Source organism: Cupressus sempervirens, chromosome 5 (genome assembly GCF_028749045.1).
Source record: "Cupressus sempervirens isolate cs-2001-9-10 chromosome 5, ASM2874904v1, whole genome shotgun sequence".
NCBI lineage: Eukaryota > Viridiplantae > Streptophyta > Pinopsida > Cupressales > Cupressaceae > Cupressus > Cupressus sempervirens.
This window is the reverse complement of record NC_143122.1, coordinates 917146830-917164882: the sequence shown is the minus strand read 5'-3', so window position 1 is coordinate 917164882 and position 18053 is coordinate 917146830. Positions and strand designations below refer to the sequence as shown.

At 37.2% G+C, this 18053-nt stretch overlaps 1 protein-coding gene across 2 annotated transcripts in view; it reads right to left on the bottom strand.

Annotated features, from left to right (window-relative positions):
* Positions 1 to 5898: 5898 nt before the first annotated feature.
* The window catches only part of SCY1 (SECY homolog 1), a 54243-nt gene continuing 42088 nt past the window's right edge, over positions 5899 to 18053 (bottom strand). For both annotated transcript variants that reach the window (XM_089832915.1, XM_089832916.1), the window contains exons 6-8: positions 8670 to 8793; positions 7375 to 7538; positions 5899 to 6720 (exon numbers count right to left, since the gene is read on the bottom strand). In XM_089832915.1, coding sequence (XP_089689041.1) covers positions 6478 to 6720; positions 7375 to 7538; positions 8670 to 8793 — 531 coding nt within the window. In that variant the 3' untranslated portion in view covers positions 5899 to 6477. The remainder of the gene's footprint in view (positions 6721 to 7374; positions 7539 to 8669; positions 8794 to 18053) is intronic.

The following is an 18053-nucleotide window of genomic DNA, read 5'->3' as shown; positions in this document are numbered from 1 at the left end:
ATTACAAGGAGATAATGAGACCCAGACGAACAATTTAGATGGAATATGAGAATTTAATAATAAATAAGTATATAAATAATAATAATAAATATATAAAATAATAATAATTTAATTATTGCAGTTGAGGGATTTATTCAATGCTTCAACCAAGATTATGTAATGAATTGATTTGTTCGAAAGGAGGTCGTACGACATTTGCAAACATAAGTTGAATTAGAGTGAAGAGCATTGTATGACCATAGAGGGAGTAGGAGAGTGTCATACAACTATACAGTTGAAGAAGGACATCCAAACAAAGATATCGTACGAACCTAGCATAGCACGAGCTTGCCAGTAGCAAAAACATTGATTGTACTTACTATTAGAAGCAAAACCACTTCATTAGCTTATATCGTATGGTTTTGGGAGAACAAAGTGTTGCCAAAACAAAGCACCGTACGACCTCTAGAAACACATACCATACAACCATAATGACAATGTGTGAACAAGACTTCTAGCCACCATACAACACGACTGGCATTATAGGGAAAAATGAATAGATAGAGATGAGGAGATGAGCTACGACCAAAACTAGAGGGCGTCAAAAGGTAACACCACATGGGCAAAGGAATTAAGTTATTGTAAGGATAGAGGTACTTGAGAGGTGCAAAGACAACGTAGATTACGACCATTTATAACCGTGTATATCGTACATATCATAGGGATTGGGCAAGAAGAAATCCGAAGCTGCTACATGCCATTAAAAATACATAGTGCGGACTTGATGAAAATGAAGTAAGGAGTATAGAAGGCACACGAAAGAGTGTGGACCTAACTATTTCTTGCACACAAAAAGACAAGCGAGAAGACATTTATGGAGTCAGCCAAGAAGAAAGCCTAGAAGAAAAAGTTGGAAGAAGATTCGACTACCAATAAGAGGATGAATCGAAATGTGAAGCATTGTCTCCAGGCATTTGAGCTACAAGAGGCATAGGCACGAGAAAAAAGAAGGGCAAATAGCCAACACAGGCAACGTCTACAATAGTGCAACTCACACCACAAAACATCTCTTCTAAAGAGCTTAATGGAGTCGAGTGCAATAGATGGTGGTAGGATACTCTTGAGGACCATCTAGTGAAGAATAACATCATAAAGGCGTGAATAAAATGGGCAATCCGAATGTCAGTTTTTGCATTCATGATTATGAGGTCTTTTTGCGCACGTGGCAGACACCTATGACTGATTCTCCAAAACCAGTTCGTTTTCCTACCTAGGGCGAGACTTAATCTCCTTTAGAGCACCAAACTTCATTAGGGTATTTAGCATACTCGAGCATGCACCGAGAGGCATGAAAATTGATAGCAAATCAAAAAAATTAAGTCGACAGGTGAAGGCATGCCTAATAGAGCTTGTGTGCAGTGAACTGTCTCAAGTAGAAAAAGAAGTATTGATGGACATTTCTAAAGGCAAAGGACTGAAAAAGTCTAATATTCAGGAAGGACGATGGTGCTGCCTCATGGACTTAGTTAAGAGTAAGCTCATGGGATCGAGTCACGTGTCTAATATCTCCTTCTCGCAAGTCGCAATGATGAATGGGATCATGATCGGAAGGGTGTATGACTGGGCTGCATCACTGGCAGAACACATATGAGTTCATGATGCTACAACACAGGACATTCTATATGCCCCATTACCCTATTGGATTATTCCTTGATGCGACAACATAGATGATCCCCCTTGACAGGCTAGAGGTCAAGCCTAGCTCACTCGCTCCAAGCAAGCCACCCATCATGTAGTGGAAACATCTAGACACACCAGGTGAACAGAAGGGCACAGTCGGGTAGAAGTGACCCGAGTAGGAGTTGATCGCAAGTTTGGAACATGGGATTACAGATAGTGGCCGACATTAAACATCATCTAACGATAGTAGAACAGATGAAGAGGAAGAAGATATGGAGGATGACGAAGAGATTGAAGTCATTACCATGACACCACTGCTATACCCATGACGTGCCCTCATAGCGACATCTCATTTGGCCCCTGTAGGTACACATATTCCAGATTTTGGACAGTTCAGACAACTCGTAGTTATGACTCCTGTTATAGTAGCAGCTCCACTAGTATCAACAAGTATCCCAACCATTCCAAAGGCAGTACTACATTGCTGACAAAATCTCCCCCATCCCCACCTACAACCATACTAGAGGTGGAATTACTAGCAAAGGAGGTACTTGAGGGTTTGAGGGCACCTCAGGTTTGATTGGAGGTTGTTGGTTCAAATGCTGTGTTCACTAAAGATACTGTGTTATTGACTACCAACAAGGGTATGAGAACAACGCAATACTTGAGTGCGCAAGACTTGAGTGAGCAGGTACTTGAGTAAGAGGTTTAGCATTAGACCAATAGCGTCGACATCTAGTATTCTCTCGGCTATGAGAGAAGTATCCCAGGAGATGGATCCAATAGCCCCAGAGGAGGAAAGTCACCCTGCTGGTGCAGTTGAAGTTGAGCTACCACCTCCACCTCTGATGTGCAGTACTACTGAGAGGATGTTAGAGGCAGTAGAGATAACGATGTGCACACAGGAGCAACCCACATTAGACCCATTCGCAGCCATAGGCAAAATGTAGAGGCATACTTGGTTGACATGGTGACTTGAGGTCATCAAGTAGTGATTTTCGTACAGACACGCGCGTTGGAGACTGTGGTGCTAGAGTTGGAGCAAGTTCTATCTTTCATGTGAGTTGCTTTCTCAGCTACCTTTGTTGTATGCTTAGAGGTATGAGGGCAGCCTAGCATAGACTCTAGAGACGTGGCAAGAGTGGACAACTATAAAACCCGTGGTAGAGAGCTAAGTGGAGAACTTGATACGAGAGATAGTACAGGTATATCAGGATGCATACTATGCTCTATGAAAGAGTCAGATAGATCGGGTAGTAGTAGAGAGTGCTCGGAAGGAGGAAACTACCAGATTAGTGACAGTAGAAGCTAGTTTGGCTACAAAACAATCAACTTGGCAGGTAGAGTGGGCAACACTTATTGTCGAGAGGGAATCAAAGAAGGCAACATTTGTATCTCAATTGGAGGAAGCAAACCAAGCCAACAGTCGACTAAAAATGGAGTCAGATGCAAAAGAGGTGGAGCTCCGGAACATAGTTGAGATGAAGAGAGCCTCAGACATTCAGGTGCAAGCTAAGGTGGATCTGAACACCCGAACCCAACAAGTGCATGAGTTACGGGCATTGTTGAACGCGTTACGGGCACAGTCAAAGGCTACTACACTTGCACCACTAGGGACACACCCTTCTTCTTAGTCTTATTTTGACGTATTTAGTTGTCTCTATTTTGTTGTCCGAAGATGACTTTTCTTTTGGAGGGAATGATGCTGTCGACAAAAGTGTAAAAACAGTCGACGAGATTAGTTATTGTTTGAAAGATTGCATGACGATTGAGTCACCCCTTTAGGACATATATGCATATCGTCCAAATTGAACTATGAATCGTCATTATACTCGTGATTGTATACTATTTTATTCTATGTCATATTCTACTCTCTTAATGCAATAACTGTTCATTTATCCTATATGGTAAAGAGCATCTAGCTTGTAAAGATTGAAACATGTGCACTGTAAGCTCTATAAATACAAGCAAAGATAAGGAATTTATGTGTGTGTGTGTGTGAGAGAGAGAGAGAGAGAGAGAGAGAGAGAGGAATTCATGTAATAGTAGTGGTAAAAGTGGGTTGTGAATACAATCATTCAACTTTGCTTTCTGCACTTGTGGATGCCTAGAATTAGATATTTAATTACTTGAGGTAGAAGAGTGACCATTGGCTTCTTCAAGTGGAAGCATGGAAGACACAACAAGAATCTCTTGGTTTTCATCATTTATTGCATTTAATGAAACATATATCTTGCAAGAATGTGTATCCAAGTAGAAGGGAAAGTATTAAATGCAAAAATGGCGTCTTCTCAAATTTCATGGAGGCATCCAAGAGTTATGGTCATGAGGAATGAATAGGCTTATTTGGAATCTTGATCAATGGTTTCTGAGTTCTTGTCATTCTATAAATTCAGCCTTCTAGGTGTAGAAATATATAGAAACACTTAAATGTAGATTTCTTTGCAAAAAAAAAGGACATATGAGAGGCATAAGGAGAATGTTCACGTGTACATAGGTGATACTATGGTGGAGGCAAATAGGAGAGTGAAAGTGATTATGTTGTAACAACATTTTTTATTGGTCCTCCCTATTTGATGGAGTTTTTTTCTTTTCCAGCAACGTTTTCTCAACATAAATATTGTGTTATGTATTGATCTTATGTTTTTTATTTATGCCTTATTGCTGCCATCTTATACTGATGTTAATCATTTGTATTGTTATAAGTTCATATATAATGGGTCGATTAAGCATGATAAACAGCCTAATTTTTTGCATCATAAAGGAGGATCTAGTCTTGGTTTTCCTCATTGAAGCAACATAATTTTCATATTTGAATATAAGTTTCAGATTTTCATGTCGTAGTATTCAAGCATTGTATCTCATCCTTTGATTAGTTTATTGAATAGAGATTGATCCCTCACAGAGTTTGGTATTGAACCTGTTAATTTTTCAACAGTTAGTACAATCAGCATTTGAGGGGAGATGTTATCAAAAGAAGAAGAAAAATAGATTGTCTATATTTGAAAACTAAGATACTCATAATAGGTATGATGATAATATCATAATAGAGAATGTCAAAATTAAGTCTAATTGTGAAAAACTTTGAGAATTTGTGAGCAATACCATGATATATCAACTGTGGTAGGCCAGTTCAATGTTTTTTTCAGGTCTCCAAATTCAGGTTTGAATTTGTTAGCAATTATATGACACATCAACCATGTTAGGCCAGCTCATCGGCTGTTTCACATCTCCAAATTCAGGCCGTCTTCTAATAGTTTAAATTTGAGATAATCAAGGTGGTGCTATAACTATCATATATAGATGTTCCAGTCTATGGTCAAAATACCGAAGGAGGGCATTAAGCTGTAATAGTTAAGGTGATGATTATCAACATCTCTGTTCTTAGTCATGTTTCTTAAAAAGCAGGAAGCAGCTCTCACAGTCTTTCCTTATGCTCACATGCTGACTGCAGAAATGACCGAATTGGCCATGTACTATTTTGGCTAGGTTGGTTTGGTTTTAAAGCTAAAAGTCCTTCCAATTCAGTCACAAAAAATCTTTAATGAAGAACTGGCTGGATTTGAATACTAGCTGTGACCCCTCTGACCTGAATCCCCTTCCAATTATTTTGTATAATCAAAGGTTAATTTTATCGTCGCAATCAACAGATTCTAGATTGTTTGCATGGGACAAGAAGCCAGATCTTAGTGTGGATTTTAGGTTGAAAAAAAATTTGTTTATTCCCTCAATATTTGTGCCATGTCCAAGCTTTCCTTATTCGATTTGGAATGGCTTGCAATTAGAGTGTACTATGTATGTCCTGCAATATATTTCAGTAGTATGTTTTCCTATGCTTTTAGCTGATGATTACCTTTTCTCTTCAATTTTGTGGATGTAAGAAGAACAAATTTTCAATTCCAATTCCTATAATTTTAGCTGATGACTACCAATTCCAATTCGTAAAAAGATTAAGCAATCTACTCTCTGGTCCCCAGGCTTAACCTACTCCAAAAGAGCATATCGATAAATTATAACCTGTCCATTGCTTTGTGTTGAATGCCTGGTATTTGAATTATATAAAGCTAAGATTTACAGGGGGCAGAAAATCTTAAATTTCAATGATAGGATTCTCAAAAAATAAAGTGCTTTAATTCAACAGAAGAATGCATACAACAAGAAAGAAACTTAATAATGAACATTAGAATGTCCTCCCATCAACATGCAGACTTATCAATTATATACTTGCTCAAGTTGAAATAGACGAATACCAGAAATTGTTTCAATGAAGCTTCTTTCCTATATACAATATCTCCAAGGGAATGAAGATGTACTTGCAATTTCAACTTTTCTTTTTTAATGCTAAATTTACAAATGATCCCAATACTTTAGGCTTGTAGTTGTGGGCATGCTTATATCGGTGTATCATACATTAACCACCATATCTAAAATAGATTAATTGTGTTAAGTCTGCATGCCTTTAAATGGTACTTACAAAAGCCCCTGTATCTTCAATTGGTATTCATCAACAGCAAATGTTGGGAGTTTTATGGTCGCTTCTGATCTCAAGAGGCCAGTAACTGAAAAAGTAGTTTTACATGCAGCTTGCTTCCCAACCGAAATATATATCAAAACTTACAAAGTGGAACCTTGTCCATTCGAAAATAACTTTGAATCTTGGGGTTCAAGATTTACAAGGCTTGAACCTTTGTAAAACTCTATCCCAGGCCCTTGCATTGGACTAACTCAGTAATGTTAAGTGCAAAGAGAAGTTCAGGAACTATAAAATTGGGGCTACATTTATCAATGATAAAGAACTGTCCCAGTATAACATGATACTTACCTGAACCCACTCTCACTATCATTATTAATGTCATAGAACTCTATGTTCTTGTACTTCTGAGAAATTATTTCTGCCTGGACCTTCCTGGCTGTATCTGTGGCACAGCCAACAAGAATGAGAACTGATGTGCCAGCAAACCCTCGAAATGCAGTCAAATGTGTCAGTTGCTCAACAACAGCTGGACCTGCTGCCATTACTGCAAGAAAAGCAGATCCTAGGACAGATATGCGGGAAAGTACCTGTATGCAAATTTTAAAATGGAATTACGATTCCTTATACTGTGATGAAAATTTTAAAAGAAAGTTCACTAAGAAATTTGTTGCTGTCAGAGTTACAACTATATGTATCTAAAAATATTGATGTACTTAAAATTATTTTTCAAACAATAAGATAAGCATGGTCTGGTAAATCCAATCTTAAGCAGATTAGTAAAACGTGTACATTTATCTTAAATATTTTCTTTCTATAGAACAAAATGCATTATACCTAGCATACTACTAAAATAACCATTAATAAGATTCAGCTAGCACCATCAATATTCCTGCTGAAGCCTATTCCAGCAGCATTTGATGTTTCGATTGAACCAGTGGAGCTTTCTTTTCACCCGAGTATATACAGAGGTCTTGCATATGGAATCACAAGTAGCATTATAACTTAAGAAAACAGATGTTTATGTGGCTTTGTATACAGTGACTTGTAACCTTTCCACCCATCCTATATACCACTTATTTGGTATTGCTATTCACTATTTTAACTTTCAATCAACTATTTATAGTTGCACGAGTGGAATTTAGCACTCCTAAAGAGCTTTTGTACAATATTTAATATAATTACTTTCATCCTAATATTTTTCTGGAGTTATTTTTTTGTCAAAAGAAAATTGTGTTACTTACATTTTTTATGAACACTGCTGTCATTTTCCCTGGACGAACTGAAGCAATAGAAGCACCCTGGCGCTTCAACTGTTCACTAACATCGTCAGGATCTAGCTGAAGGAAAGTGTAATAGTAATTAAAGAATGCAATAAGAAGCACATTTGTTGGGATATACAAGGGACCTGCAAGAACATAAACAAAATGAGAGACATAAATGGAAAGAAGAATATATATGCTCAGCAGGTCTTCTTCCTGTTCTTAATACTACCCCTCCCAGGTTGACCAAGATCTTAGAGAAACTAAATTGCTTAAGATTCATCCTTCAATTCAATTTCAGCATACAATCTGGATTTGCTCTTCCTTTGTCAAAAAATGATGTGCAATCTGTTGTGTCATATCTGTAATCAGTCCATTTTGTTGTGGCATATCTTTGTTCAATCTCCAAAACAATCCAAGTCACTTTTATTGCAAAACATCAATATACAACATTACAGTACTTATAATATCATGTATCAAGAGGGTCTAAATAGGATAGAATATTGAATAGTTTCTCAACAAGCTCAGACACAAATGAACTTGAACAGGCAGTTACCAACACATGCAATTTTGCTGATTCTGGAAGCATATTTAGTAACAAGTCAAATACAACGATGAGAAAGGTCAGCAAAATAACTTAGGCGGAGTTTATAAGATATTTAAGTGATTACAAGGGCCATGTTTAAAAGCAAGAGAAAATATATCTTCTAAATAATTGAGCTAAACTTCCAGGAAACTATGACAAAACATAATTTTTAGATAACCGAGCATGTTCTATGGAAATTTCTACAATAAAGTTCAAATGTGTTTATTTGATTAATCTGGGATATCTTTTGCTCTTCAGAAAACATTTAAGAAGTTTGAAAATGTTCCTTCAACTACTACAAAATTATTCATAGCAAAAATTGCCATTTAACAACCATCCCTTTTTGGCTGTTCTGCCCCTGCTTCAGCACTATTAATTCTGAAAATGTAAACAATAAAAACATCAACATAAAAAAAAAATAATAAAATATCCTGCCTGGATATCATACTGATCAAAACATAGTTTATATGAATTTTTACTAATCGTCACAAAGCTTCAATGTTACAAGGTTAATAGAATTTTTTTTCTCCATATGGCACCTAAGTATTACTCATAAGTTATGTCATCCATGGAATGATTTTTTAACCTCAAAGAACAGTGTATTCTACCAAATAATTTCAAAATTAGTTTGCCAGATCTTAACGGGTAGATAAATCAAAGAAAATTGACATGGCTTGATTTTCAACTATACCTCCTGGGGCCAGAGAAACAGCAGCATTCTTCAAAACATTAAGACCAGTGAAGCGTGCTAAAGTTCCTGGAAGGGCCAATGACGAAGTTGAAAAGATTATCGGCATAACTCCTGCACTATTCACCTGTTAGAAAAAAGAAATATTTAAATATAAATTCTCCAGGAGTCTCTTTAAAGATGTTGCTTTAAATTCTGAACTCGGATTTTGGTGTAACCATTAAAGTTTGAAGTGTCATATCTGTAGCATTAGAGTCTAATATAGAGACACAATATTTTTTTCCAACTTCCATCTTTCTTCTCTGTAACAGATGTAAATATTATCATTTTTCTCTGTCATTATCATAGAAAATTAGAAACAAATGGAAGAAAATGGTAGAGTAACAAATGTTGTTATACAAAAGGAATCAATAATTTGTTCATTAACTTTAAGCGATAGTAGGGAAAACTTTGTTGTACCCATACCAAAAAAAATATATGGTTGCTTTTTGCGTAAAAAAAATCATTTTCTGTCAAGTGAGTCATTGTGGAATCCCTGTCTCCCATACTCTTGAATGTCATACTTTTGAGCTTTAATCAGTGACATTGTATAGCCAACAAAAAATACTTTTGAGGACATAAAACAAGGTGGAGATCAGACTTTAGATGCAAGAGATAAATACAAAAATCTCTAATGCACGGAAACTATAAACCCAATGTTGGAGTGCATACCCTTCCACCAGGCCACCAAATAAATGAATTTTCAAAGACAAGAGCACCTATCCAAAAGAAGTGCCAAAAACTGGAACACATGCTGTGTCTACCCAATTGTCAAAAGTTTCAAAGTCAAAACTGTCAAACACAACAAAAGTGCATGCTACAACAGGGTATCAAAAAGTTACAAATTGATGAAATGCGTAGATGGAGCCAAAGCAAAGGCCATTGCACGGATTCATCAAAAAAGTTTAAAAACATGACAAACAATGAGGCAAAAGCTACAAATTGATGAAATGAGTAGATGGAGCTAAAGCATAGGTCCTATTGGGAGTCAAAATCGCCTTCTTGATTTGAGTACCATTCCAAGCTTTTAAAGCCCTATAAATGCTTTTAATGCTTGTGTACTTAGCTGTTCTTTTGAGGCCTAAGAGGTGTTTAATATTTCTAAAACCTTGCATTCAGCATAACCACTCGTCCCATGAAGATAAATTGCCATTCCAAGTTATTTTGTGAAGTTTTGTTTTGAGCAATGTTCAAATCTGCATTTTTGCCAAAGTGTCGAACAGTGACAGGAAGCCTAATTTGCATTTGAATATCTTGCACCCGGTAATGTTTCATGACTCGCCACTTTGGGAATTTTAGGATGCCTATCGAAGAACCTATGTTTCAGATTTCAAGTCATTTCGACATGTTTTGACCAAGCTTTGAATCCCTCAAAGTCGGTTGCTTACTGTTGTCATGCTGATGTAAATTGCTCAGAATTCTGGGAGGCCCTATTTGACTTGTTATAACTTTGACTCAGTTGACCGAAATGAGATAATTCCTTTTGCATTGCATTCTAGAGGTCAGAGACTTGGTATGTTTCAATTTTGAGCTTATGAAGAATCCGTTTGATTAGTTTTCAAACGTGATTCCATATGCAATATGTAAAGTTTTACTGGTGTCAAGAAGTGCAGATTGGTCAGTACCCTTGTTTGGGATGTTATAACTCTAAATCCGTGATAGGTGAAATCAAATGGATTGTACCATTGCATTCTACTTTGAAAATACTTTAAGTGTGCCAATTTACAAGTCTTGACAAATCCGCTTGCACACTTTCCCAGGTCCATTCCATTTGCAAAAATCACTTTTTTGCTAGTGTTTCTAGTTCTGCAAATCTAAGTAGCCCACTTTGACTGCTTGCCAAATCGTCTTGTTATTCGTCATGAGCCCAAATCACAATTTTATACTCTCCTCGTGACAGTGAACCAATGCCCTAGTTTTCGTGCCCCCAAGTGTCAGTTTGACCTATTTTCAAAGCCTAAACCGAACACGTTTTATTGTTTCTTGACATGTTTGCTTGCAGGCAGTTCTGAGAAGACAACTTTGACCATCGATATCTTGTGATTGATAATTTATCATGAGACAAGATTCAACAGGGTAAGAGAATGTGGAGTAGAGAATTAGTGTGTCTGATTTCAGAGCTCAATCATGTGTTTTGGTCAAGTTTTAAAGCCAATAAGAGAACCTCTTGGCACGAAATTGATAGTTTGCAGAAAGTGATCAAATGAGTTTTAATTGGTATTTCACTGATGGATTTTGATGTTTGATCAGATATAGGTGTCTAGTAGATCAATCTAAGATATCACTTGTTCGAAAATGAAAAAAATTTAGCCGGACCCACTCTGGGGTTCGACTAGTTCCATCAAGCTGATAAAAGGTGTGAATTGAACATAATGGGGATTTTTAGGACCTATACTTCTTCAGTATAATGAAGCAAAATTAAAGGGAGTATTCACATCTTACCCTCATTATGTAATGAAATCAACGCATGATGGATGAATCTCAAGGTATCTGGGAGAAGAAGTGGCATGCAGCAAATAAAAATATGGATTTGCAGGCAAAGCTTAGGTCATGTCCATAAAACATTTTCACCAGGTCAACATAAAAGGGGTAATTCTTCTTATGACTAAATCAGAAACCTTTTTTCCTTCTCTTTTACTTAATGAACTCATCCATAACGAAGTACATTGAAGCTTTTGATTGATTTTCTAAAGTTCTAATTAAGTAGGATGGGGATTTCGTTTTAGCACAATCGGGATATCTATTGCCATGTCTCTCAATTGAAAGGGAATCAATAATGGCCAACTAGATTTCCATTGAAATTTGTGGGGCCTTTTCAACATAATAAGTATCTCTTAAGGGATGACCCCAACCTAGACTCCAATGACCAAGCAAGAAACTCATCAAATGATAATATTGTGCCCATGCTTTCCTAGTGCAAAGTTTCCACCGTCACTCGGCTAGAACAAGGGGCACGAGGCAGATCATGCAAGTCCTCTCCATTGCCTGTTGCAATCACAGAGCAACGAAGAATAACACATGGACACAAAGACAGAAAATGGAGAATCACCCTAGCTGTACGCAATTTTCTAGCTGAAGGGGGCATCCATTGCGGGTGAACTTAAGATGTAATGCAACCATAATGGCAGCAACTTTGACTTGATGATGCATCTGCTGTTTTAGGCCAAAGAAAGAAGGAGATGATCTCTATAACACCTTCGAAAACTTTTTCAAAATGGGCGCCATGTCGTGCCAGTAGCCTTTACCATCCTTGTATCCGCCTCACCCACTGCTTTTGAGAGCACTCACGTTGTAGAGAAGCATCCACGGCAGGAACTAATTTGGGTACCGCAGCTGTATTTGGAATGAGAAGCGCCACATTTAGAAGAGGCAAGATGTAGTATGGAGCAGAATCCTAGCTTTTAATAATCTCCAATGTGGCGTCAGAATGCATTTGGATCGGTGACAGCAATTGTCTTCCTCACAGCCAAGGGTGTCATAGGGGTTGGAGGAGTTGTGTCCACCCTTCACACTTTCTAATTTCGTAGTAGACCAGAGGAAGAGAAATAAGCAATGGAAGGATCTTTGATGTTTAATCCCACATTGGGCAGCCGATAGTATTTTCAAATGTTTAAATCTTAGTTACTGATTTGGGATACGAATCCGATTCGGGCACGTGAATCGGATCCGTGGATTCGTGATTTTTTTTTTCCTCGATTAGGATTCGTGGGGGATTCGTGAATATATATATATATATATATATATATTTTACTGATCTTGCCCAAGCCCCAACTATATATATATATATATATATATATATATATATTTGTTTCTCTCATTTATTAGTATATATAATGCATAAAAAGGTCATTTTAGCACTAGAAAGCAAAAAAATATAGTTAAAAAAGTCATATTAAATAACTTAGACTCACTTAAACCTGTCGATCCTTGAGGATTCACGCTGGATCCTTGAGGATTCGTGCCTGGATTCATGCAAATCCGGGCAGGATCCTTGTTTTACACAGTGGATTCGTCAGGATTCGTGGGCCATGAATCCGGACGAATCCACTGTGTAAAACAAGGATCCTGCCCGGATCTGCACGAATCCAGGCACGAATCTGGATCCGGATCGGACCCGAATCCGGATCCGGCCTCTAGGGCACGAATCCGGTAACTAAGGTTTAAATATAACAATGCTCACTTTGTATGTTGTCTATTAAGACACACTGCTTTTGGGAAACCAAAGAATGCTTGTGGAGGGCCCACATTAGCGACATGGAGGAAATTTTGACCAAGTAGGTAAGCAAATTTGGATGTTGATGTGGCAACCGAAAACCAACCAAAAAGTGATAAGTGGCAACCCAAGAACCAATTGCAGAATGACACATGGCAGACGACCCCATATGTGGCACGAAAAATCAAGGCAGTGACATGGCAAACACTGACGCGTGTCACAACATCGCTATGTCACGATGATGTGGCACTGTGCTGACGAGGATAGTGACATAGCGACCAGCCGCCATGTGGTGGGGCCGGTGACATGACAAGATGACGAGGTTGATGACATGGTGCTGCTGACTGGGCGATGATGTGGATTGAGGTGCCACGTGTCATGACATTGCTATGTCACGATGACATGGCGTCATGCTGAGTAGGATGGCGACATGGCGACCAAATCAGAGGCTGCCACGTGGCAGAACATGGACCAATAGTAGTGTAACACGTGGCACTTGGGTGGCGGGTGTTAGGTGACATGGCAAACCGGCAACGAATCAAAATGTGACACGTGTCCAAATGGTCAAACCTAATTTGACCTGAAATGCACAGATGGAGGAAAAATCAAAATTCACAAAATAATAAATTTTTATTGTTTCCCTATTTATGAACGTGCAAGTCTTTTTAAATTTATAAAGGATATAGTCTAAAGTTTTGACTTTAGAACTTTAAAAAAAAATTGCATAAAATTTAAAGGCAAACGCAAACCAGAAAGCCATGACAGGAGCTTGATTTTCAAAATGAGATTTTGGGCATTTCCGATGCACCAATATAGCAATATTATATATCGCTGGAACTGGGAGAGAACGAATTTTCCATTTTTGAAGTTTGTTTTCACATAGGAAGCCACTGATTCAAGTTATTCAAGGTTTTGTCTCAGTTATCCATTTTTCAGTTTCATTCAGTTAGGGCAGTTCAGATTTGATTTTCAGTGAAATGGTGAACTGGATGAACATAAGAGGCAGTATGAATGTAGTTAGGGGCGGATTTTGTCATCTCCAAGTTAGTTCAGTGGATGGATTATCAACATTTCAGATATTTTGGTTTCACATTGTTTTCATCATTGAAGAAGAGATATTTTAAGTTTGTTACATAACAATGATGAGAATCATATCAAATTTCAGTTATAGAAAGATGAGAGACGTTTTACAACAAGGAATGAAGATTCAAATGGACACATGTCCCTTCCAGATCAGATCCTGGATTTCATTCTTTTCTTATATCTCTCTCTTTCTGATTCATTGCAAGGGTTCCAATCTTGAGTTTTCTCAGTATTGTGAGACCAAGGTTCCAGTTTTTGATGTGTTTTCGTGACTGTGATACCTTTCTTCAGCATATTTCTCTTGTATGAACAGCAGTAGTTAAGATAATATAGATAGTTTTGATCTATTTAGTGGTTTCATGAGTTGTTTGCATGCATTTTGAATGTATAATTTCAAAAAAATGAATACAATGAGCAAGAATCTTAATAGTTTCATTCTGATTCTCGTCTCCTATCTCTATAATCTGCAATGTTTTGAGCTTTACGGACAAAGAACTTAGATCCTTTTGCATCCCTTTAAGGTTGTACGTCTAATATGTTTTGCTATTGGAACAAAGGGCCAAGTAAATGCTTGATGTATTTGACAAGGTTGCTGGTTATTTTAGAAGGATATTTCATGAGAATGAGGTCTTTATGAACACAAATATTTGATTCACAAAGTGATAAGATAGATTTGATATCTTGATGTATGGATATGTCAGTGATATCATAGATGTACGTGTGTAATTCGTGGAATTGCCCAATAGATAAAGCATTGATCAACTACAGGATCAACTTGTTCCTACTGCTGCATATTTTGGGGATTTGCTGAAATCAAAATTATAATCATCCATTTCCCTTTCCGATTAAGAGCTGAAAGGATGCCCTCACTTAGCTTATCAATTTCTTAGGTCGTGTCATTAGCTATTTCATGTCTATGATCTTTGCATAAGTACAAAAGATATAAGGGTTTAATCTGCTTTGTTTAGATTCAGTCTATGCTTTGAATACTGGTACCATATGAAGAATCTAATAGGTCCACCCGCCTTGGTTCAGCAGAGGCTGAGGTAGAAGAAGGGTCTAGCCTTATAGTTGGCCCGGTGTCTGAAAGGATATGTTGCAGATGGGAAGTAGTTGCCCCTAGATGTATTCTATTCTCATCGAGGTAATTTGAACCGTAATGTTTCAAAACACCAACAGGTCCCTTCGTAGACATGCCAGAAAAAGTTAAAAAATATGAAACTGACAATTAGCCATAAGGCAGACCTCCATAGTTTGCTAAAAGTTATGAAAACACCAAAAAAGTTGTGTTATCAGTTTTGGTCCTAGCCCCTACTGATTCAAGTCTGATCCAGCTCAAATACAAGCCTAAATCCAATCCACACCGGGGACTGTCCAAGGTCTCCTCCCAATAGTATGGTCTGCCCAAGAAACAATGATTTCGCTATTTTTCACACCCACTTAAAAATGTTGTCATTGATGGCAAGAGGGTACGAAGACAATGTTATAGACAAGTTTGATATTTATGTCAATGATTGAAAGTTGTTATTGATGTCAATGTACATAAGCAAGATTGTTGGCATCGATTCTTGTTGAGGAAAATGTTATTTGAAAGATTGCAAAAAGAGAAGACATTATTTCATGCTAGCCAATCAATGTCATGTGCCCACAAATGAAAGCAGCAGCAATATATCGTAAGCAGCAATTAAGGAAATCAAAGAAGAAAATTCATATCGTCCAGCTTTAAAATAAAGTGCTAAAGTTTGTTCAAGATAAAATGGAATTAAAGTTTACTGATTCAGGCCGACCTTTTTCATAACTGTGATCTATAATCATTGCAGACAGCGATTATATAATTCCAAATAGCAGTGGTCACGTAAGGAGTAATGATTAAAAAGATAAAGGTTGCGGCAATTAAACATAGTGGAAGATAATAACAAAAGGACGTGTTCATTCAAAAAGTCATCTTCATTCTAAAGGATGTCTCCCTTCAAGAAAAAGAATAAAGATATAAATTCATAATGAAGTAGTGTGGAGAAGTGTGCAGGATAAAAAGGAAGACTTTTGAAAAGAACTATATGATAAAAAAGATAAAAATTAGAAGTGGAATAAAGTGTGATCTTAGAAGATATATCATACAAACACACAAGATTTAGCACAGATTGTTAGCCCTGTGATGTTATTATTCTGGAATTATCAGTACCGGTAAGGCTCTGTCAATATATCATGCAAATACAACAAGATTTTGTGCAGACTGTTAGCCCATTGATGTCATTATTCTGGAATTATCAGTATCAGTAAGGGTCTGTCAGTATCTGTCATATTGTTACTTCCTTTGGTATTGGTACTTGTGATCACCATTGGTACTCACCGATGATTATCACTGACAGTTATGTTTTGCAGGTTTTTGGCAGGATTCATGGAGAAATTTGGCAAACGGCATGATTAGTTCAAATCCTTTTGTACAGCCGACAGTGAATCTGAAATGAAGATATATCTACACGCTTGATATTTGGCTGATAAGTGGAGTATGTGATTGAGAGATATGTGATTTTTGTAATATTATGATGCTATATGTATGTGAACTGTTGTAAGAAAACTGTGTATGCAATACTGTATCAGTGAAAAGAAGTATATTACACTGTGAACTGTATCCTGTGCATATGTTGAGGCAAGTCTACCAGCTCACTTTTTGGATATCTAGCCATCAGTGCTAATTTGGTATTTGGACATTAAGTCCACAACAACAGTGAGCCACACCAACAATTAGTCACCCTATCCTTTGTATAACCCATTACATAACAGTAGAGTTAACCCTCTCTGTGGTTTTTCCCATCTTGGGTATCCATGATAAAAATCTGGTGTAATGTGTTGCAGCATTTACATTTTGTTATTTCCTTTCCAATGGTACTAAAATATGTTGTATGGTAAATTAGTTAAGTGCTTTAAATTTTTCAAGGGCATACCGATTCACCCCTCCCCTCTTAGTATACCAGGAGTTCAACAATTGGTATTAGAGCTAGTTCCTTTGGAAGTGTCTAACCACTCGAAGGAGATCCAAGAGGTTGAACCTTTGACACCATCAATCACCTTAGATGGAAGTGCATTTCTTATTGGTATACAAAGATCTAGAATCGGTTGATGATGGAAACAAAGCCATAACTAAAGATCTTCAAGTGGCAAATGATTGCATTAAAAAACTGAAGGAGCTGATCCGAAAGTTTAAATCCAGCCATAAGGAAGTTAGGAAGGAGCTCAAAACGGGAAATGAGACTATCACCGATCCGAGATCTAAATTTGAAGAATGTGATCAGGCCAAGAAGCTTCTGAAGAATATAATCAATAGCAAATCTGATGAAAATAAAAAAATTGAACAATTCTCTTTCAATTCAAATCAGGTTAAGATTGAGAAGTGAGAAGAAAGGGAGAAATTCAGTACCAAAAAACTAGATGAAGTCTTGAGTGTTCAAAGACCACAGAAAGGACTTGGATGTAATACCCATGAATGCTCACATAGCCCAATCCTTGAAGAGGACAAATCAGTTCCAGTAAGTCAGACTGAACCTTCTCGTGATCAGCTAGATAAAGGTAAGGCTGCGTCCAATAAGACCCCAGGTAAGTATGAATTTTCATTCCTTCAACAGTCAAAGCTTCAAATGTAATAGATCTGGTCATAAAGCTACAAATTGTAGAACCAGGACTAACCCTAATAATAGGTCTTTCACCGATACATGTTTCAATTGTAATATCTTTGGTCATAAAGCGAGTCAGTGTAGGAAACCAAGAAATGATAGCAAGAAATTTACAGGATATTGTTATACATGTTTCTATATGGTCATAGATCTAACCAGTGCATGTCAAGACAGAAGAAACGGGATAACTGATTCTATAATTTCAATAAGATTGGACATATTGTGAAGTATTATATATCAATGAATGCTGAAAGGACGAAACTGACAAAGGTCATTGATAAAGAAGTCAGAGAAGAGATGGAGAAGATTTGGGTTAAAAAAGATGTCGGTAGTTACTAGCATTGACACACAAGTTCTCATGAAAAATTGATGAGCCTCATG